Source organism: Apteryx rowi, unplaced genomic scaffold (genome assembly GCF_003343035.1).
Source record: "Apteryx rowi isolate R43461 unplaced genomic scaffold, aptRow1 scaffold_650, whole genome shotgun sequence".
Lineage (NCBI taxonomy): Eukaryota > Metazoa > Chordata > Aves > Apterygiformes > Apterygidae > Apteryx > Apteryx rowi.
Window position 1 is genome coordinate 304,664 of NW_020450928.1, and position 21,480 is coordinate 326,143.

Consider the following 21,480-nt stretch of genomic DNA (forward strand, 5'->3'; position numbering starts at 1 on the left):
GGGATGCCTGCTGGGGAGGCCAATACAAAGCAACTTCCCTCCCCTCGAGTATAATACAGATGGTTTTGTTTCCTATGGCTGAACAGTTTTTAATGACGCTTATCCAAAGTGTATTTTGCGTCTGAAGTCCTTATCTCTGCCCTTATTCTCAGGGATGATGTTCTCTTCCATCTGTGTGTGACGTGGTGCAACCGCCACGCCAGTGAAAGCCCTACGTAGGGAAATGCGTACTTTAGTTTCTATAATTTCAGTATAAAAATCTGAGTTTGTATAGAACAACTCTTATTTACATAATGAGTACGGCGTAAGAATTTAACTTGGAAAGAAATAAATAGCCAACTTGAAAACAATACCGAAGGTGATATTAGATTCTCGGAGTAATTTTTTCACTCCCTTTAAATAACTGCAGTGTATCATAATAACTAGAACACGATCTAGCAGAAAATATGCTGGGGCATGGAGGACCTTCTTTGCTTTCTGAAAGTGCAAAGGAGGCTTCAAACAGCAGGGCTGTGGGTTACGTGCTGGGAAGTTACAGATAGCATTGGAAATCCCGTTGTATTTTTGCCCTTACCTTTTACAAAGAAATTATTGCGGGTTCAGTTCCTCTGGTAGACCTGTTGTTGAAGGAGATTGGAGGACTAGCAAACTCTGCCGTAGCACTGACAGAACAGAAATTAGCACTAACAGCGTAAATTCTTCAAATTAAGAAGCTTCAGCATGGCCGTATAGGGGATTTGGTGGTAGACAGGTACATGCTCGTTTTTAATCGAGTTAAGATTTTGCTTTGCTGTTTTGTTGCTGTACATGTTGCAGGCAATAAAAGGCCTCTGTCAGATGTCTGTGGTTTATTATAGTTAAGATTTTTACTTGGTAAGTTGTGCTCTTCATAGAAGAGAAACGCAAGTGGCACCCGTTAGTATACTGAGTTATTCATAAGCAATTAATTTTCACATGCTGAAAAAGTTCAAGCCCCTAAAAACATAGGGGAGGTTTTACTAGAATAAGTTTTATATATAAATATATATATATATATATATATATATATATATATATATCACGCACTCGTGTAACTGTTGACCATTAAATCGATAATCAATACGAAGGGGGTTATGAAGACAGAATTTTCCCAGGAGCTGGGCCCGAAGTTGTGGGTCTCATTCCTACAAGAGATGACTAACTACAAAACTAGACAGTCTCAGATTTGAATGCTTTTTTTTTCTTTTTTTTAAATGTACTTCTGTGGATGCTTCAGAGTTTGTTTACATGCATGCTTGTATGCAGGCATCTTTCTTTAGAGTTTTCTTTTCTTCTTGTGGATGTGGAAGGAAGTAAGATGGTTCATTTCTGTTCCCAAGTGTTTGGGGGGCTGTTTGTCATTAAAGTGAATAGGATCCCCGTAAAGCTGATCTGACCAATCTGTAGCGAAGGGGCAGTTTGATTAACGTACCTCTTAACGTGGACTGCTTGCTTACTTTGCTCTCCTGTCTGACCATTTAACGCCTGGACGACGCTGGTGATTTCAGGCTAATCGTTTTTATGTCCTAGTTTGTCCGTAAAATTAGATCGTTCTTCGGTTTTGAGATGTTTGGCTGCGCAAGTGATGCGCGAGAACCATGCCGGCTCACTTTCTTTGGGTTTCCTTTCCAGATGAGAGCGCCAGATGACACCGACTCTGTTCAAGAGCTGGAAAGAGCTGCCTGGCAGCGAGAAAAAAGCATTTTGCAGAATGCCTTGAAACAGGCAGAATCTGACCTGGCCAAAGCTACTGTTGAAATTGAAAACAAACCAGTGGTAGAAACTTCCAGTCCAAAGGTAAAATGATAGTGCTTGCCATCAACTGTGCGGTCTGGATCCATAATGCCGTAGCCTTTAGCATATCATGGAAACCTTTGCCTGTTGTACAGATTTGCTGTAAAATAAATTTGTGTAAGAACTATTGCCAACTCAAGATCATAAAAAAMCTCTGGAAAATTCAGTCCTTGGTAGTATCCCTCAGGGGGTGTTGCCTAAGTGATTAATGGCACATGTAGAGTAAGTCAAGTAATTTAGTAATTCTATTTTAGGCACCGTTTGAATTCTCTTTATTATAAATATGATAAAAATTGCTGCTGCGGAGGAGCGAGGTAGTCTGCAGCTCAGATTGCTGGGGACAGAAGTAACTGTCAGATTATGGAATTTAACTTTCCCTTATTGTCATAGTCTTTTCAGCTGCCTTTTAAAAAGATGAATATTGTTATAGACAAATAATTTTATAAACTGCATGTTAAATTAGGAATGTTCTTCCCCAATTATCCCTTGTCAGAGAAGTTCCTTTATAACTTTCTTGGTGTTAGACAGAAACTTATACCAAAAGTCACCTTAACTCTTTGGAATCTTTCCACAGTTAATACTGAGAGAGATGCATATTTCTTGTCTATGTGTGAAATTATCAAAAATCCATATTTATATATTTTTCAAAAACTTTTTTTTATTCCTGTGACAAATTTGATTACAATCAAGTCAGATGAGTGCTCATCCCAACAGGTCTCCTGGTTAATATTTAATTGATACGAGTTCTGTTTTAATTCTTAAAGAGTAAAACCACGTCAGAGTTTCAGGTATGAGAATTTTGCCCTGAAACTTTCAGGAAATTTAAGGCATTTTAATTTACCTGTAACCCTGGGTGCAGAGGATTGTTCCAGCTGCCCTTTTGTCAGCAGTATGGACGCTCCAGGTGAAGATGGCTTGTTTGTGACTGGTTCTTTGCACACTGACCAGTGACCACGCCAAGATTTTTTAGCCTAGCCAAGGCTTCATAGACATATGCAAGCTTTTATATACGGCTTCCAAACTGCCAGAGTCTAATACTGCTACTGGTCACCAAACCTGGCCAAGTCACAGAGTCAGTAATAAAAATCCTCGTTCGTTTTAGAGTAGCGTAGGATGTTTCCATACTTGATAATTATTACATAGCTTTTCACAATTTTGCAAAGCAGAATGGGTTTAGATACCCATGCGCAAACAAGTTGGGGGAGACCTTGCGGGAAAAATCAAGTCAACTTTTGTGGGTTGTCGGTAGCTAAATCTTAACAGCTGAATTCTTTATTTTCATTTTTTTCCTTCCACCCCTCTCTACCCACCACTAGTTGCAGAGATTATATAGGAAGTATCTGCGAGCAGAGAGCTTTAGAAAGGCTCTAGTTTATCAGAAGAAATACCTCTTGCTGCTTCTCGGCGGATTTCAGGACTGCGAGCAAGCAACCCTCTCTCTAATAGCACGTATGGGAATCTACCCCTCACCTGCACACCTGCAGCTTTCCAGTTCACGTTCCCGTGCTTTTACCAAGTTCCGATGTGCAGTCAGAGTGATCATCGCTGTATCGAGGTAAAACCAAAACACTGTCTCTCACACAGTTTGCTCGGATATTTTTTAAAAGAAATTGTAATTGCCACAGTTTATTCTCCTGAATTTCCTTAGCAGCATTTCATATTTTAATACTTTACTTAAAATGGATTTTTCTCCAAAACTAGTTCAGACATGACTTACTAATCATAACTTTGGCCAAACTACTGTCTCTGAGTCAGTGCTACGTTTGCGTGTGCTAAACCAAAGACTTGTAAAAAGTGGCTTCTGTCGTTTTGAGATAGATGCAGTGGTATTATATTTGAGAATTAGTGCACAACAATTACAAATGTATGTCTTTTCAAGTCTTACCTTGATCTGTCTGGGCTCATGGTCACCTGTCTTTATCTAAGATACATAGATCCTTCTTTCTGGTGTGCCTCATCCATGAAAAAACATGTTTGTATCATCAGGGATGGTTCTGCTCTCTTGAATTCTACATCTTATCATACTCTGTCACTTACTATGAAACAGATTTTGTTCGATCTACTTAGGACATCTACTTAGCCATCTCATAATGGCTTTTGAGTCCATTTAATCAAAAAAAAAGTTTAAATGTAATAGGTGGTTATTTCTGAGTGATTTCCTTGGCTCAGGAAAAATAGATGGCACAGAATGTCTTTGGACTGTGGTCTTTGAAGTGGAGGCAGTATCTAAGGACACGGGACAGTGACCTCCAAACTAATCCTCAGAGGCAGGACACAGGCATGTTGGGATGAGTGCCCATCTGGCTTGATTGTAATCAAATTTGTCATAGGAATTAAAAAAGATGTTTAAGAAAATATATATATTTTAAGAAAAATATATAAATATGATTTTTTGATAATTTCGCATATAGGCAAGAAATATGTCCCAGAGCTTTCTGCAGCTCAGGGACAAAGCTGAAGAGCAGGGCCAAAACCAGCAAACCTTTCCAACGCCACAGAGCAGATAGGAAGCAAGGGAGTGATTTGCTGTCCCAAGACTCAAAGCAGGAGGGAAACTCGGACTCGAGAGGAGGTTGCGGTTAAGCTACAACATCTGTTACTTTTTTTTGTCATCCCAACCTGAGCAGTTTTGAGGGACTGGATTTTTTTTTTTTTCCCTGTTTTTCTTGCTAGCTGCCTAGGTGTACTTGGTTAGATGTTCCCAAACTGGATTTCTTGAACGTTTGTTAATCGGAACAAAAGAAGGAGGGTAGAAATTAAAAGAAGTCAGTTAATGTAGACAAGCTGCTGCTACCCGAGGACTTTGAGCTCAGGGCTTCCTCCTGCCGCGTACGAGCAAGGGGTGATGTAATTGCTGTTGGGGCAACACCGGCCACGTTCTGCTCACTTCTCCAGCAGCATCAGTGGATTTAGCTTTCTGCAGCGGCCTGTGGCAGGCAGAAGGAGGACTTGGGCTTCTCAGGCAGTATTTTCTGGATACTTTTATCTTCCCTCCTTCTCTGGCTGCAAGCAAGCGTTCTGTAGACCAGATCCGACTGCCTCTCAGTCCTTGGGGACGACTTATATCCGACTCAGCTAGCGATGGACCAAATAGCAAATGGTATTTGAGTCCGTAAACCCAGAGCTCTGAAAATTCTTGGATGCCTGACCCCTGTCAGCCCTCAAGAGTTCTCATGGACTGTAATGTTGATTTATTAGATTTGTAATGAAACATTATTTAATAGAAACCAATTGTAGATAATATATTATGGCTCTGGAGCCTTCAGTTAGGGGAATGTTATAGGGTAATATAGGGTTTGACTTAATTCTGGAGACCTAAGTTGAATTCTGCTGTTCTCTCTCCATTCCTGCAAGGATTGTTACTTTATGTCATTGAATACGTTTCACACTAACAAAGAAGTTTAGTATTAAAACTTTTTGTTTGTTTTTAATGATTGTACAAATTTATTTTGCTACCAAGGTTAAAGTTTTTGGTGAAGAAGTGGAACAAAGTTAACAGAAAGAGCACACAGGGTGAAACCATCTCGCACAGTATAGGATGTAATCCAGGTAAGGGTTTTGAACAAGTACGTTGTTTTTATCATAATTTCTCTGTAGTAATGTGTTTGATTTTAAAAAGCAAACAAAAAACCCCCAAACCCAACCCTGCACAGAAGTAGTAACGTGTTTATATGTTACCAGAAATCTGTTTATCCATTTCCTAAACATAATGATTTTGAATTTACAATGACATTGTAAAAATGTATAATTGAAAACTTACAGAACTTATTTTAACAGCCGCCAACTCTTCTCCTTTTATTATAACTGCTCAAGCTGTGAAACTGAGTCATTCTGTTCATACAACTGATCAGAGAATTACATTTCACATAGTTTGAAGCTACCTGTAAGAGAAATTACTGCCATGAGTTATTAATAAGGCCAGGACAAATACTGGTGTAATGGTATCAAAATTGGTACATGAAGTAGCAAAAAGAAATAAGTCTTAAAAGGGGTGTGTGCTGGCAGTGAAAAAGTTTTAAACGGTTCCAGAAATTTAGAAGAGACTTAATCTGCTGACGGATATCCAGTAAATACTTTCTGGAGTTTATTAAGTGTTATCAGAGATGGCAAACTAGAGCAGACAAATGCATGGTCTGATGCAGTTTGGGAATGGCTGCATTCCTTTCAATTACCTATGGATGTGTTTGTAAGAATAAACATTTTAATATATTACACAATGTTACGTATGTTATATGTAACATTCCATTATATGTAACGTTCCGTTATATTATACTTGTGTCTTTTCGACACTAAACAAAATACAGATGTAATAGTGCATTCTTCATCACCCGATATATGCACCCATCATAGTCTCTTCACTATTTTAAGTTACTTGAAATACTTATTTTTTAAAAAAAAAAACTTCCTATGTATTCCTGTGATGCGGTTCCTATGAAATCTGAATCCTAAAATGCATTCCAAGCTTTTTATCTCACCAGAGAATAGCATCTTGGCAGCCTCATTAAAAAGTATTTGATTTCTTTTGGTGATTTAAAGTAGGACTTATGTGAAGGGTTTTTTTAAACTCTTCTTTTCCCTGCCTTCTCTCCCGCATCGAGAACAGTAGGAGAGTGTAAGTCAACAGTCACACCTATAGTTAGAGTACACAACGGGTATTAGGATTTCCTGAAAAAATGTTTTGTTCCTATCAGACATTGGAATATCTCCTGTGCGGATATAGCGGCAGGTGATGAAAATGCAAGTTTGGAGAAAGAAAACACTGCAAGTGTTTCCAGTTTGCAGGAAGCAGTTATTGGGCATGAAAGTGGTGAACTTCTGTTAATTCTGGCAAATAGCAATCATCTATAACGTATTTTATATAGCTGCATTTAATACCACACAAAACTTTGTTGTAATTCTTGTAGGTTTTCACTGATTGTATTTTTAATGGGCTGCTTTGAATGGTTCTCGGTGCATAGTTTTTAACTGTTTTATATTTAATACAGTTTCTGGTGCTAGAACAAAAGTTCTGAAACAGCAGCAGCTCCCAGCTGTTAATGTCGACTCTCCTCCAACCCGCGATACTGGGTCAGGCCGCAAAACCAGCTCTGCRAGATTTCTGAGCTACTCCCCCAGTTCCTCTTACTGGTTACATAACAGGTCAGTGTGTAATCTCTGCGTTATATTTAATCACCCTGATGGACAGGCTTTCACAAAAATATAATCACTTCTTGGGGGAAAGTACTCAAACAGGAGGAGGAACTTGTTTTCTCAGATGTGATAAATGTTTCATTTTGTTTCGAGATGCTACAGGAAGAAAAAGTTTCTCGTTTGCTTTGAGCGTCTGATGTTTTTGGACAGAGGATTTTCCTAGTGATACCCCCAAATTTAATTTGAACAGGCTAATGTACTTGCAATGGTTATGTCTGCTAGTCCTCTGAGGGCTAAACCTTGTTGTAACCAATGTAACCTCTAGTATTGCATAGTCCATTCCTGGGCGTAGCATGTCTCCTCTCCCAAGCCACTCCTCGTTCATGACTTCCTCTTTAAACTAAGGAATTGCAGGAATTGCAGGAGTTTATGTGGAAGGTGGCATTTCTCCATCCCTTTGGTTTGGGAGGAGTTGTTTGTTTTTGACCCCTTGCTAAATTGGAAGCTGGAGCCAGCATGCAAGAATTTTTTTCATAAAGAAAACTGAGTAACAAGGAAACAGCTGTGGTGGTCTAGGAGTACCCAAAGTCGGCAGATGCTCCAAATTATGCTTTAGGCTCTTTAACATGGCTGGCTAACTTTTTTTTTTTTTTTCTTTTTTAATATGAAAGATGGATAATGTTCTATTTTGCATTGAATATAGTAAAACATTTTGAAGAGGTAGAAGCTTGCAAGCATCTCCCCAAAGGCTTAACTCTACCCCATCCTATTCCAATGTCCCAGGATGCCTCTGGGACTGCCAGGCAGAAGCAGTACTTGGCAGCTTAGCTGTGAAGCAAGAAGTCACCTGTATTTTATGGAACAAAGATGATGATAGGCCCTGACTGATCACTCTGGGTGATGGGGTTAGTGATAGCCAAAGCCTAATGCAGATAGGGGATGGGGTAGAAGATGGCTGATGCTTTCATGGCGAAGATGCGTAGAAAGAAGGGATGGACAGGACTGACTTTCCTTGTTAAAAAGGTGCGGGAGAGGGAATACGTCCTAGCTCCAAAACAGCAGTATGTTTGCATTGAGTGTTCCCTCAAATGTTTCTTTCTGCCAATATTTGAAATTCAGTAATAATATGGAGAAGGGAATTACAGGCAAAGCGTACCATCTGAGGGCTCCCCTGAGCTTTTTTGAGCTGGACCTTCAACATAATCTTTTACCTGCTGAAGCAGGAGGGAAGGTACCTGCATGCAGCATATGCTTCTTCAGTCCTTCTCCATAGAAATGGGTCTTTTCACACTCGGCCATTTGGACTTTCTCTGCCTGCAGCTTTCTTATCTGAGGGACTTTTTGTTGCTTATCAGCAGATTTGGCCTGAGATACTCCAGCTTTTATCAAAAACATCCTTTCCTTTTGACTCCCTTATATAAAAGCTGTCCAGTCTCTATTCTTTTGTTTTAAATCCAGGTGTACATAGCTTTTACTGATAGTTTGCTTTGCATTAAATTACTGCCTATATGAATGTGCCTTTGTTATATTTATTTGAGTGTATGACCTGAGCTTTAAGAGAAGAAATAATTTGTTTTCCTTTTAAGACTGCTTCCATCCACAAGTTCAGCTTCAGAAAAGTCGCTTGCATCTACTCAGGATCCTGAACGATCCCTTACTGAATACATTCATCGCTTAGAGGTTATCCAGCAAAGACTAGGGGGTATGCAAGCAGGTAAGAGAACCCTGTTACCCCTCAGAGCTCTTACCAATTCGGGCTTCTTTTTGCAAGGAGCTCCTACATATCCTTTAACACTTAAAGAATGTCAAGAGCATCTTTTTAATCAAAAATATTTTTTTTGTGGAAGGAGAAGAAAGTTAAGTATGTCTCTGAAATGAAGCTTTACTTTTTTGTGAGTCATATCTAAAACTAGTCCAAGAATGACGTTTCTTGAATAAGTTCATAGTGAAATTCTTCAGAGGTAAGAGTGGATAGTTCCCATTTGATTTTTTTTTTTTTTTTTTTTTTTTAATTCCATCCTGTTGTCAAGTCTAAATAAGCAAGCGCTGCAGTTTAAATGAAGTTGCATACAGGGATAATTAGCTCCGAGGTCAAAAAGCACCGTGGCAATAGCCGAGTAGGGTGTCCTTTGTAGCGCAAACTATAATACTTCCCTCATTTATCCCTTCCTCATCTTCTGTAGCAGATAATAGATAGGAGAGAGTGAAAAGCAGCCGTCTTGTTCTAAGACTGATCAAAGAGCTCACTAAGGATTGTAGGGGCACTTACCCTTGCCATTTAAAACATTTTCATCTCATTTCTAGACTGAATTTGCTCAGTTTCACCTTCTAGTTACTGTCTCCTGTTATATCCTAATTATATCTCAAAACTTGCTTGCCCAGAGGAAGAACTTATAAACTGCGATCAAGTCAGTCTCAAATCATCTCCTGTCAGGATACGATTAGATGTGTTTTCCAGTGTTTTGTTATTTTTGAGACCTATGTCTAAACCTTCCCCGGTTTATCAGTATCCCTGGATTGCRAACAGCAGAGCTGGACCCACAGTTTCTCTGTCATTTTTGCTAGACCAAATACAAAGATAACTTTTAGGTGGGATTTCTTTGTTTGTACCTACAACTGTCGTGTTGCAGGAGCAGCCTCATGCTGCCTGCGTTCTCCACCAACTTAGGGCAGCCATGGTGCTGGAACGCAGGGATCRATTCGCAGCTCTTGATACCTTTTAATGCCGTCTGCCCACCCTGTGCACCAAATTTTGTCACCGTATGCTGTGCCTGTTGATTGATTAATGTGGGTGTAGTCGTGTCAGGGAGACAAATGTGCCCTTGCTTAATTCAGATATTTATTTTATTAACTAAAATCTATAAAGCAATAGTAACTGAATTTAGCAAAGCAGCAATACTAAACAAAATGCACTTAATAGGAGTAACAGAATATTTAGAATACACACACACGCACACACRCACACCATGCACAGAGTGTTTCCTCACGTGTAACCCATTACAGTTACGTGTTACCTGCAGCCCATGCCATGCCTACACCAGAGAAACGGAGGAGGGCACCCATGTTGGCTCAAACCACTGACAAGGACAGGACCGTGCTGAACACAGTCTGAATCAGGGCAGAACACACAGCTTACTTCATCCCAGATCCAGTGAGGAGGACAAAGCTCCAGTGCTTCCACACAGCAGTCAGGCCTATTGGCGGCTGTTCCTCCAGGGTCTTGGGCAGATCTTCCCCAAAGCTTGCTTTGCCATGCCAGGTTTATGTTACTGGTCTCCTGGTCTGAGCACTACATGGGCCACCAAGTYGGATACTGTGGTTGATGTTTTCATCCAACCATTATCCCTTTCATCTACTATTGCTGGTTCCTTCCTTATGTTACTTTTGGGTACTAGTCTCTATGATCAGTTGTTCATCATGCTGCTTTTGGGTCACTACTACAGTCACTGATCTCTAGGCAAGCACTTTTGACTTCCTTTCACCAACCACCACCCTTACTTACCCTTCTTTACAGCCAAAAGCTGTAAAATTTACCAGACAGATTTCTGCATCTGGTAAGGTCATGGCACCAAGGGAGGGCCGTGTGGATTCCTCCACACATTGCACTTAAATACTTAAATAATGCTTTTTTCACTAGCTGCAGCCTTGTCAGCTGCTGCTTCCCAGGTAGACTTACCTCCTGTAACTTTCCTTCAGCCTTTGCCCAGATATATGTGGCTTCTTGATGGCTGCCCTGAGAAAAATGATATTCAACTGTGCCCACAGAACTCTGTCTGTCACCGGTATTTATTGCTGGTCACTTCTCCAGTCTTTATCATAAGCAGATTTTCACTGTGGTGATTTTATGGGGAAGGGGTGGAGGTTCAGTCATTGATCACACTATTAAATAGTGGCTCTTGGCCCTACAGTTACTACAGATGCCCATTCAAAACACGTCTACTTGGCTGGCTCCTCAATTAATACGTTTTGCGATCCAACAAATAATCAAGTTTGAGCAATTAATGTACATTCTAGAGATGCTGTAGTGTTCTCATTTATTTTGCCACAATGTATGAAGAACCTTATTAATTGTGACTACTGGTTTCTGCCTTTTAATAAAATAATGATTTTTAAAGGTAACTTTTTAGGCAAATTATTATGATTAAAAACGTGTTAGGATTGCAACATGTCAAATTAATCTTGGAAACCATTATGTGCCTTTCTATAGAAAGGGAAGACTCTTGGCTTTGTTGAAGTTCACAGGAGCCTGGTATAGCTGGACGACAGCTCTGGGGAAAGCCCAGAAGATTGTCTACCCGTTTTTCTAGCTGTCTGAATTGATCTAATAAAAATAGATTAGTTTTGCCTATAAATCCTAGCCTTGCTTATATCACTAAAGTCAACAGTGACACTCCCGTATGGGAACTATGACACTGTTCTCGGCAGGATCAGGATTTTACCTAGAAACCTTAATACCGTGACTTTGAGTGATATTCCCCCCGCCCCCCAGTACTGAAACTCTTCATGGTAGATACAGGTGAACAAATTTTAGAACTGAAACTTGACAGCGTTTCATAGGATAAGGTATTTTGCTTCATGCTAAGTGTGGATTACCTAACTGGAACACAGTTAATAGCAGTTTTGAGGAAAGTGCTTATCATTTTTCAAATTTTCGTGATGTAACAGATTCTTAAGGAATGATATAGTAACCTTCAGAACAGTGCTGTGAGCAAAATGAGTTCCCAGTTTCCCATGAGCGTGTATAACTTGTCCAGCAACAGAATGCGTGTTGAATCATCTCAGGAGTGAGAGCTGAACGAAACAATCCTACTGCTGTGTGTAAAATACGCCTGTGGTTGAACATTGATCTTAGTGTGAACGTTTGCTTTGGCAGGCTCATAAGCTTTCAAATCTTGTTTTGTATTGTTCTTAGGTGGCTCATGAAAACAATAATTGCTTTCAGCGTAGTTCCTATGAAGCACACTGGGGAAATTGCATGCCGCTAACTGTACCCTGTTGCTTCATTATATAGACAGTTTTCTAATATTTGTTTGTTTCATTTAAACTTAGGACAAGTCCCAGGATCACCTCGCCAGCRAAACACGAAAAAGTGATCAGAACGCTTCTGAAATCTGTACTGCGAACCCCCCCCCCAAGTTACTGTTTCCTTTTAAGTTGTTCCCTAGTGAACGGAGGCACTTGTGATCTCTTGTGCAACTGAATAAAGGGGTTTTAGTCTATGCAGTGCTTTTGCATCAGATTTTTATATGACTTTTTACTATATTTTAGTACTTCAAGAGGAAATTACTTTTCACTAAGAATAATGTTTTACAGTCTCATGTGGAATTACTACTAAGTTAACAGCTGAAGTGTGCCTGCATCACTGTGTTGTAAGCTGCAAAGAGTCTTCTTTGTGTTTATTTTTCTATAGTGTATAGCTGGATTCCTTGTAAAAAGTTATTAAAATGGCATTTTATTAGTGAATTCTTGGAGCCTGTGGGTATTTGTTTCAATCTTTCGTGTTCTTTACTTCTTTGCATCAGATTTTCTAAAATTGTTTGGGATTTTAATATTTGAGAAAGATCATTCTGACTAACAGAACAGCTTAAAAACCTCCCCCAAACCTCAGCTATATGGCATTTTGTGAATCTAGGATTCGCTCTTCTGGCTTTGCGATTAATGAGTCCTCCTTCCTGCAGTCTTTCTCATCACATTCCAATTCAGTGTCAAGCCGTCACTCCTTGAGCTCTTCTGCACTGTGCATGCATGATGTATTTGGTCTTTCTGGAGAGCATCTGTCTCTCTGAATTCATGCAATATAATTAATCGGTGCCTGCTCAGCAAGTTGAACGCATGTTAGGTTTTCCTCCGGTGTCGTTTTCACCTGTCAGAGACTCTGATCTCTCTAGCTGTTGACTTGACTCAGTATCATTCCAGTTTCCTTTAAGGTAGCGCAGTGGTGCAAACTGGTTCTGTCCTTTCTGCCTCCCACGACCACTGTGCCTGAGCAGAGCTTCGGGGGAAATTGTGCCAGTGTTTAGTACAGTATTTTCCAATACAGGTTAGTGTGTCTGCCCTCACTGCTCTGCTGTTTTCCCCTCCGAGTGACAGCTTGGGCAGCCACCTTCTCTCACTGCCTGCTACTAATGTGCTGAGTAGTATTTGCTAATAATTTACACAAGGTAACAGGGGCTAGTCCACACAAGAGGAAACCCRCACTGGAACCAGGGAGATAGAGCAGCACTAGCTGATTTTTCTCCTGGAAGACTTCACTACAAATAGTTTGGAAACAGCTGAATGAAACTGGCTGCATAGTCACCTCTGTCTCAGCTTATTAGAGACTCTAAAAGAGTAGTCTGAAAAGCGGCTTCTTCTGACGCTTGGCAAACTGGATCATCTTTGTTACACGCTTACGTGCTTAGGAACTGAAAAAGTACAGTGTTTCCAAAATACGTTTGGATAAGGTTAGTCTTTATTAAATGGGAAAAAAAATAGGCTCAGTCGAGGAAAGCACTRATTAAGTTCAGTCTAAAGTGCAAATAGCCAGGATATAAGAGAAAAAAAGTAGAACTTAGTCGCTGGCTTAGAATTTTTTAAAGTAACTATGGTATTAATCTGTCCTGTTTAGTCTGGATGCTTTTAGCTTAATTTTGCTAATTGAAAAGGCTCAATAGCTTTTGTTTAAATGTATACATTTTTGGTAATTTTTAAAAAGACCTAAACTGTATATAGCTCTAATATCACCGAAACTCCCRACTGCAAAAAGTTCTGCCAAGTATTTTGTGCTGTAAATACCTTTCAGGGTGCCAGTTGCAAATGTATTAAGTTCCTGGTCAGAGARGAGATAAAAGGAATGAGGCATTCTGGTGATAGGATTCAGTGTAGTCWCCTGTTAGTATCCAGTGYCTTTTTGCCGTCTCACACCCATTTCTAGTCATCGTTTCTCACAGTGGAAACATGGTAAGAGATTGCAAATGTAGTGCTGAATAAGACTTCTTTGTGTGATAGTTACCTGTGGTATTTGTTGTCATAAGGCTTTACAGAAACCAAGTGTTCTTGGGATTACCTAAGGTTCGTTGAAGTTTTTATAAAAAATATAGGCAGAATTGTAATGCTAGAGGTATTTTAAGACTCTGGAAATATGAAATCTTAATTTTTGAAGCATGTTTAACTTTGGCAGATCAGAAAACTTCCTYGAGATGCAGGTTATTCCACTGGAGCCTATTGCAGGATATTTTCTCTGCAGAAACTGAGAGGATATTTGACAATTGCATACTCACATTCATCTGAGATTATACACTTATTTAGCTGCTTTTGTCCAGTATCAGTATTGACAGGCTCTTCTTTATCTGTAAATACGAATACTCRTTAGTCAACCCTGAATCTTACTCCATTTGATGAACATTCATATTCATAATTAGCCACTGAGTCGGACTGCCGTCTTGGTCTAATACAGTATGGCAGTTTGTACATTCCCAGGGGAAAAGTTTAGTAGCTGACATGGGGATTTAGGAGCTTCAGTAAGATTTCCCTTCTTACCACTTTCCATCTTCTGAAAGTGCTGATGTGCTTTTGAGGCTTCACTATGGCATATCATCAGGTAGTGACCCATTTAATTCACTTGRAAAAAAAATATGATACATTTTTAGAGGAGCCTGGCCTCCAAGAAGCTAGTTAGGAAAAGAGGCTGGTATGGGACGGGGAAGAGCTGTTTGTGCTCAGAGCCCCTCTCTGGGGGAAATGAGAAGTGCCTAGAGCTTCTGCACCATTTGGAGGTGGGAAGTATTTCTGTGGAGCTTTGGTACCAACCCTAAATGAAGGAAGATGATGGTCCCTGAGACTCTCGTGGGATTCTGGACTGTCTTTGGTGCTCCTGACTCCTTACCAGGTGCTGTTGTCTCTGGGGCGCTTGGAACCTGGGTGCTATAAAGTGCTGTGCCTGGCAGGTCTGTGTATTCTTGCCCTTTGGTGGCAGTRGGAGCATCCACGGGTGTATTCCTGAGTCCCCAGGCAGCCCTTGGACCAGAGCCAGCGGGGCAGGACAGTGTGCAATTCAGGCTCCTSTCTGCAGCCCTGGGAAAGCAAAGCTGCCCTGGAGCAACCCTGTAACTTTGGTGATGAGTCTGGACAGATAAAAGGAACGTGCCCTTTCCCACAGCCCTGCCAAGGCCAGGAGAAAAGGGTGGAGTAGGGAACCTCTTTGCTGGGCTTCCTTTGCTACTGTCCAGGCTGCCTGTTCCAGCGGCAAATGTRCGTGCGGAGCCACGTGGGGCCTTGCAGGCTGCAGGTGGCCTTTGGACTAGCCCCTGAAGAACTCTAGCAGAGGAAAAAGATCACAGGATCATGTCCTGGCACTTCTGAGGGAAACTGATAACTTCTTGTTCTCCATATAAYGATAAGACCTTACCCAATGCCTGTTCTTACTACGAGTGAGCTAGCGCTGTGCCATGGTGCCAATTCTTTCCTCGCTTTGAGAATTTTTACTTTGCTGGCTGCAGGYTGTGTTGAAAAACAGCGGCAAGGCAGCTAACTTTGGAAGTTAGCTTTGGGCTTCACATCGGCATCGCTACAACAGGTATGAAATGTCCTCCCYCTTGAGCAAAAAGGTACGAGGTTCCTCTGCATGGAAGAGGAGATGAAACGTTGTGTGTGTTAGAGGATCCTGGCTCTGCTGCTGTAAGGCACGATTCAATCTGTGGTTCCACARTCCGCAGTAATGGATCTGTGCGCTGTCCTACATAGCATTTGGGTCAGGGTGGGCATGTGACTGAGTTTGTGCAACGTTATCTTGGCATACACTATAGAGTTTGTTATCCATATGCCAGCTATAGGAGGACATACGACACCCAATTTGGCATAAAATTAGAGGGACATGAACAAACAATACCTGACCTTGCCGAAGCTAAGTTAACTTGCCCGATGTTCTAAACCAATTTGAATTGACATGTTGGTGATTGCTTTATGTGACTGTGGCATACTTTTTTAATCTAGTTCTAGGAGTCTTAATGCTAAATTTAGCATTCTGTCAAATTGCACGCTCTGAATGTTATTGGTATCTGTTTTGTTTAGCATAGCATTAGCGTATTTTCTCATAAATAATGTGGGTTTTTAGACACCAGAGTTAAAACCTGACATTAAATCAAATCTGTAATTTCACACTTAAGTGTGTGAACTGCACTTTTCATTTTTGCTTTGTAAGCAGAAAAGCTGTTAGACCTTAGGGCTTGTATTCATAATGAAACAGTAAGCAGTGATATTACAAATCTTCTAACCTGAATTAAAGTTTAGTTTTAAAATTTGGCACTTGTAGGCAGAGACTAAGAAAACATCTTTTAAGGGATAAAAGGTAAGTTACAGCTATTCTTTTTTTATCACAGCRTATACCCTGGTGTTGGTAGGTTGCCAGATTTTCAGGACCGGTTTTGTTTCAAATGCAGCTTGGCTTGTATGGCACACTGGCACATTTTTCAAACTCATCTATGGTGTAAATCAATGTCCCAAAGAATCATTACACTGAAGTCACTGATATGGTGAAAAGGATTCAAGTATTGCCTTAACATGTACACAGAAGTCCCAGGAACAAACACTATTTTCCATTAGCACTTTGTGCCAGATGCAAGCACACTGGAATAACGAACAATTAAGTTTGCATGCTCTATTTTGTCCCTCTCAAAAATGAGGATTGTGAAGGAAGTAAGGCTGTTTGCTAGCAATTCATTTGAGATATGAGAGCAGACTGGTAACTTGGAGGTACTTGATGCTGAGGCTTCCTGTATCTCCAACAAAACCAGTTTAGGGATTTAACTCTGGCTACTGTATTATCTAGCCCAGCATCACCTTTCTAGTGCAAAACTCTGTAGGACACCTTCACTTCGACAAGCGTTGCTTCCTTGACTGTGTTCCCGCAGGGAAACACCACTGCCCTTTTGTGTTGCACAGATGCTGTTAACATGTCGGTGTCCGTGTGTCAGCCACAGACAACCTTGCATGCAGAAACCTTCTTACTGTTGCTGCTAGTGTCATTTCTGAGTAACGCTGTGGTACCTGCTCCTCAAACTAACTCCCCAGTCTGTGCTTGGACACCAAGCAGCAAGGCATGCAGGGGAGAAGTGGTGTGCTTAATCCTGCCGCAGTAACGCCAGCCCACCTTCAATAACCTGCTCTCCGTCCTCCTGTATCTAATTCCTCGGGGAAAAAAGGGGGGGGATGGCTTTCTGGGGGTCCTTGCCACTGTGTGCTTTGCTCAGTCAGCTGGGTCTGTACCATCCTTGTGTCCACTGTTGGTCACCCCAAGTCCCAAGGGTTTCAGCTGCACTGCGGCCTGGTGTCAGGAGCTGGCGTGCACCTTCACCAGCCCTGCATGCCGTCCCAGAAGCTTGTACCGGCTGTTGTTCTGCGGAGCCTCCCGACTCCCTGCTGGTCAGTGGGTACTAGAGGGGGTGGGCAAGTCCAGCATGGGCAAAGTGGTGACTAAAGCCTCTGAGGTCATTCTCCACCCACTCTTTGTTTGTGCACTGCACATAGGTGACACTGATGAAATCATCTGGGCTTTGGTCTCTGGTGGCTGAGCTATCCTCGGACTGCTAGGATAGGATCTATGTTCCCATTTGATGCCTAGCCTACAGGGATAACACTTCAGGGCTACTACTCTGTCCTACAGTGGACAGTCTTATGAAACCCACATTTTCTTAGCCCGGGCCCTAGAATTAGGGAGAATGCCAGCAGCAATTTCCCAAGGAAGGACACAATTATGTGCAGTACCTAAGTCCCATCTGCAGTGTGAGCAACACCACTTATCACCTGCATGGCTGGCGTGAGAGACCATGTTTTGGCAGTTATATGCCCCATTTAACCATGTTATTTCCACATGCAGTGTTCATTTGGTTGTCTCATCAGCCGATGACAGACCCTGCATGACAGACTTGCTGCTAGGGTTCCCAACCCCTCCCCCCCCTCCCGAATTATTGGTGCCTTTCACCTTGCATAATCGCTTCAGGGACATAGAAGTGCCTTTTCTGCCAGACTTGGGACCTCAAGACCAGTTTGTCAGCTGCGTGCTCAGCCCAGCATGGCATTCCTGTCTGGGATGCTGTCTGTTCCCTGATTGCTAAGGGCTGTGACCCATAGTGTAGTCCAAGACTTAGCTAAGTGGGAGATGGGGAATGTGCTGAAAAAGAATGAACGCCAATGACTTTTCTAGTGTAATGGTAAGACTAACAAGGAAGTTTTGAAGTTATTCCTTTAATGTCATTTTTCCTGGAGTGAAGTCATCTTCCTACAACTACTTCTTGGCACCTTCACTCACTCACCTGTGGCACTTGACCTGTAGCAAGGAGCTCAGGAGAAGGCAAGAGCATGCCCTCAGCAGARGAGAAAAGCTCGAGAAAAGCCATTAGGGCAGTAGCTACAGCTCAAGAGAAAAGGAAGCGGGGGGAAGAAGGGAATTTGTGCCAAAAGCAGCTAGAGAAAACAGCAACTGCTCTGAAGGGAGGAAGGAACGGGTAAGGGGGAGAAGGCTGGGGAACAGCCAGCTGTGACAGGTCTGGAGGAGGAAATGGGAGACTTGTGTTTCCCTTTGTCCAGCTCTCAGCCATCTCTTATGCCAAGGCTTTTGGTTGAAGCTTCAGCTTTCCCTCTGCCATTTCTTCCTCATAAGAATTGTCACCCTGTGTCCTGGGCTCTGTATTCTCCTGCCTCCACCTGCTTTCTATCTGTAACATCAGTAAGAAAGCAGGTAGCCAGAGGCCAGGCTCTCTGCCTACATCTTCCGCAAGCGAAGACTAACCACGGGTCTTCAGCGTGAATGTGCCCTTCCCACTGCAGTGCGGGCTATTGATAGACCATTTTCAGAGCCGAGGGGATTCTGAATCGCAGGGCAGGCCCGCCCGGACTGCAGTGAGGACAAACCACAGGCAGAAAGTGGCTGTATGTACAGCCAAGGAGATGCTAGCGCTAGTCTGTAGCGGGAACGGGCCCGTGTTGCATCCTTTCCCTTGACACACATGCAAGGAAGGCACATGTGCCGCACCTGTAAGCATGGAGCAGGAATGTGACATCTCACCACCCAGTAAACAACAGCCTGCTTAGAAGCCAAACGCTCCRTACCCTCTGAATGGCAGGGCTCTTCCTGAGTCTTCCCAGTTCCCAAACCTCCACAAGCCTTGATCCAAGTGGGCTACGTAGTGCTGGCAGCCCAGCTGCACGTCCAAGTAGGAACCTTTCCATGACAGTCAACACTGTTCTTCCCCTCCCTCATTTCCTCTCTTCATAGAGACTCCATAGAGACTTCTCAGGCACCACAGCAGCTCCTCTGGGATGGCCTCCTTGGTGATCACTGCTTCCAGAAACACAGGGAGGATTTTGTGGGGAAGAGGCAGCCTCTTATTCAGAAAAGAAATCTGCAGAGAAGAGAGAAAGCTTGTCAGTCCTTGAGGATCTGTGAGATACAATGCAGTATTGCCTGTGGCCATTCTCCTGTCAGCTCCCAGGTTCTGAAAGCCACAGTAGTCTGAAGAGCAGTGGAAATACTGAGACAGACATGCCTGCTGAGGGGCGGTGGAGTCAAGCTTTGAATACCATGGCTTTCCAGGCACTGGAAAGGTATCTCTGTGCCCCATCAGGTGCGTGACACAGGACGCACTCTCTTGTGACAATAGTACAAGTAGACAGAGGAATTACAGGCCCCAGGCATTTGGGGACAGGGTAATGAAGGAGAAGGAGACACAGTAGGAATGAAAAGAAAGGGAAGGGGAAGGAAGGGCTAGGTCTAGGTGACAGGAACAGAAAGCGGTTGATGCTTTAAGTCATTTTTTATAACCTTCGCTGAATGGAGAGTGAACTGAGAACCTCCTGCCACTTCAATAACCTGGAGTATCTGCTAATGCACATGTCCGCCTGTATCTCTGTCTCATATTGAGGCAGCATGCTGTGAACCCACGTCCATGGAAACAACAAGGAAGCAACATCATGTTGGCAAACCTGAACACAACCTTTCTATTTGCCACTTGTAGGCCTACAGCCCCAGATGCTCTGTTTGAAGGCTGTCCAGCAAAGCTAAAAATGAAAGTGGTCCCATACCATGGATGCTGTGTGATGTGAACCCCAGGCTTCTGAAGCCAACACAAGTAGCCATGCTACGATGTGCCCCGGATGAACATAGATGGCCCGGGGAAGTCTCAGAAGCAGGACTACGCTGCTGCCGCTCCCCTTCAGTAGCAGAGTCAGGGCAGACAATCGTGTGACTTCTTATACTTGTAATGTCTGTGTATGAGGAGGGGAAAAGCTGTTTCCTCAGCAGCTAAGTGTTCTGTGTTCAGAATAAATGGAAACCCTTCTGCCTTTGTCATTCTCCTTCTGGCTCAGGGACCAGATCCACAGGGATACTGTGGTGCCATGACCATGGTACTCTACAACATTCTGCATTCACAAGGGGAAGGTGCAGAGAAATCGCTTAGTTTGGAAGCCCGGGAGAACCATGTTGTCACTGCCTCATGCATGACACCAGCACTAATCTAGTCTCTCAAAAAAGAGAGAGCTGTTTCTGACAGAAGTAGTTGTTAATGGAAAATTTCTCCTAGATTTTTTCTATACCTTGTGGCTCCAGATTCTTTTTACAGAAGAATCTTTTCCCTGCAATTCTGAGCCCAGTGCCGTTATTTCACAAACACCCCAATGCATCCCAGCTTAGAAAATATAGCAAAACATTGCAGTAATATGAGTTGAAATCAGGAGCACTAGTAGTGGGTGCCAGTATCAGTCCTGGTGAGGAGTCAGGACCGCTGGCAAGATCCTAGATTTTGGCCTTGAATACGTCTTTGGGTGGCTGCAGAGACTGGCTCTCTGGACTAACACCAGCAGAAGCTCACGCCTCAGCATGCTGCCATACACTCACCCTGGAGCCACTGGTTAAATTTGGACAAGCTGATGGATCACATGCTCCAAAACAAACATTTCCTGCAGGCTTCTGTAGTGCCCCTGAAGTATGGTTGCGCTCAGAAAAGACACTCTTTATTTTAACTTTATCCAGTTCGAATCGCCAGCTTGCACCCAGAAGCAGACAGGAGGCTTTCAAGCTGCCTGAGACAGTGTAATTCTGCACCTTGAGAAACTCTAAGTTCTCTCCTGGCAAACGCTAGGGAGCAGGTTAGGTCCCTAGGGCTCCAGGTCATGTTCCTAGGGCAGGTGAAGTCCCAAGGGCTCCTTTTTTTTCCTTTTTTGCCAGGTGGAAGGAGCAGGTGAGGAGGGGGAAGGGAAGAGAGAGAAAACGCGGTTTCAGCAAGGGGCAGCACCAGAAGGCAGGACAGGTAAAGCTGCGGAAGGATTTCAAAGTAAATGAGGAAGGAGAGCAGCTGGATGAGCTGCGGGGAGCGGGCTGGCAGCACGTCCAAGGTGCCCGGGCACCTCCTCGGCAGCGGGGCCACCTCGGGGTGCCGGCGCCCTGCCGTGGGCCTGCAGGGCCACAGCCGGTGGCTCCATCGCTGGGGTCCGCAGGGAGCTATGGGCTGAGGCAGACCCGGGCCCGGCGGCCGCGGCGTCTCGCGCTGCCTCAGAGGCCAACGG

General features: G+C 42.9%; 1 protein-coding gene and 1 long non-coding RNA gene across 14 annotated transcripts in view; one reads left to right on the forward strand and one right to left on the reverse strand.

Annotated features, from left to right (window-relative positions):
- PCNT (pericentrin) overlaps positions 1-12,405 on the forward strand; it is a 100,700-nt gene extending 88,295 nt beyond the window's left edge. For all 13 annotated transcript variants that reach the window (XM_026084796.1, XM_026084799.1, XM_026084797.1 and 10 more), the window contains 6 exons: positions 1,651-1,815; positions 3,129-3,367; positions 5,273-5,361; positions 6,798-6,951; positions 8,529-8,656; positions 11,992-12,405. In XM_026084796.1, the coding sequence (XP_025940581.1) occupies positions 1,651-1,815; positions 3,129-3,367; positions 5,273-5,361; positions 6,798-6,951; positions 8,529-8,656; positions 11,992-12,035 (819 nt within the window). In that variant the 3' untranslated portion in view covers positions 12,036-12,405. The remainder of the gene's footprint in view (positions 1-1,650; positions 1,816-3,128; positions 3,368-5,272; positions 5,362-6,797; positions 6,952-8,528; positions 8,657-11,991) is intronic.
- Positions 12,406-12,459: 54 nt separating this feature from the next.
- The window catches only part of LOC112975113, a 9,475-nt gene continuing 454 nt past the window's right edge, over positions 12,460-21,480 (reverse strand). The window contains exons 2-3 of the long non-coding RNA XR_003256486.1: positions 19,027-19,319; positions 12,460-14,270 (exon numbers count right to left, since the gene is read on the reverse strand). This is a non-coding gene — a long non-coding RNA (uncharacterized LOC112975113). The remainder of the gene's footprint in view (positions 14,271-19,026; positions 19,320-21,480) is intronic.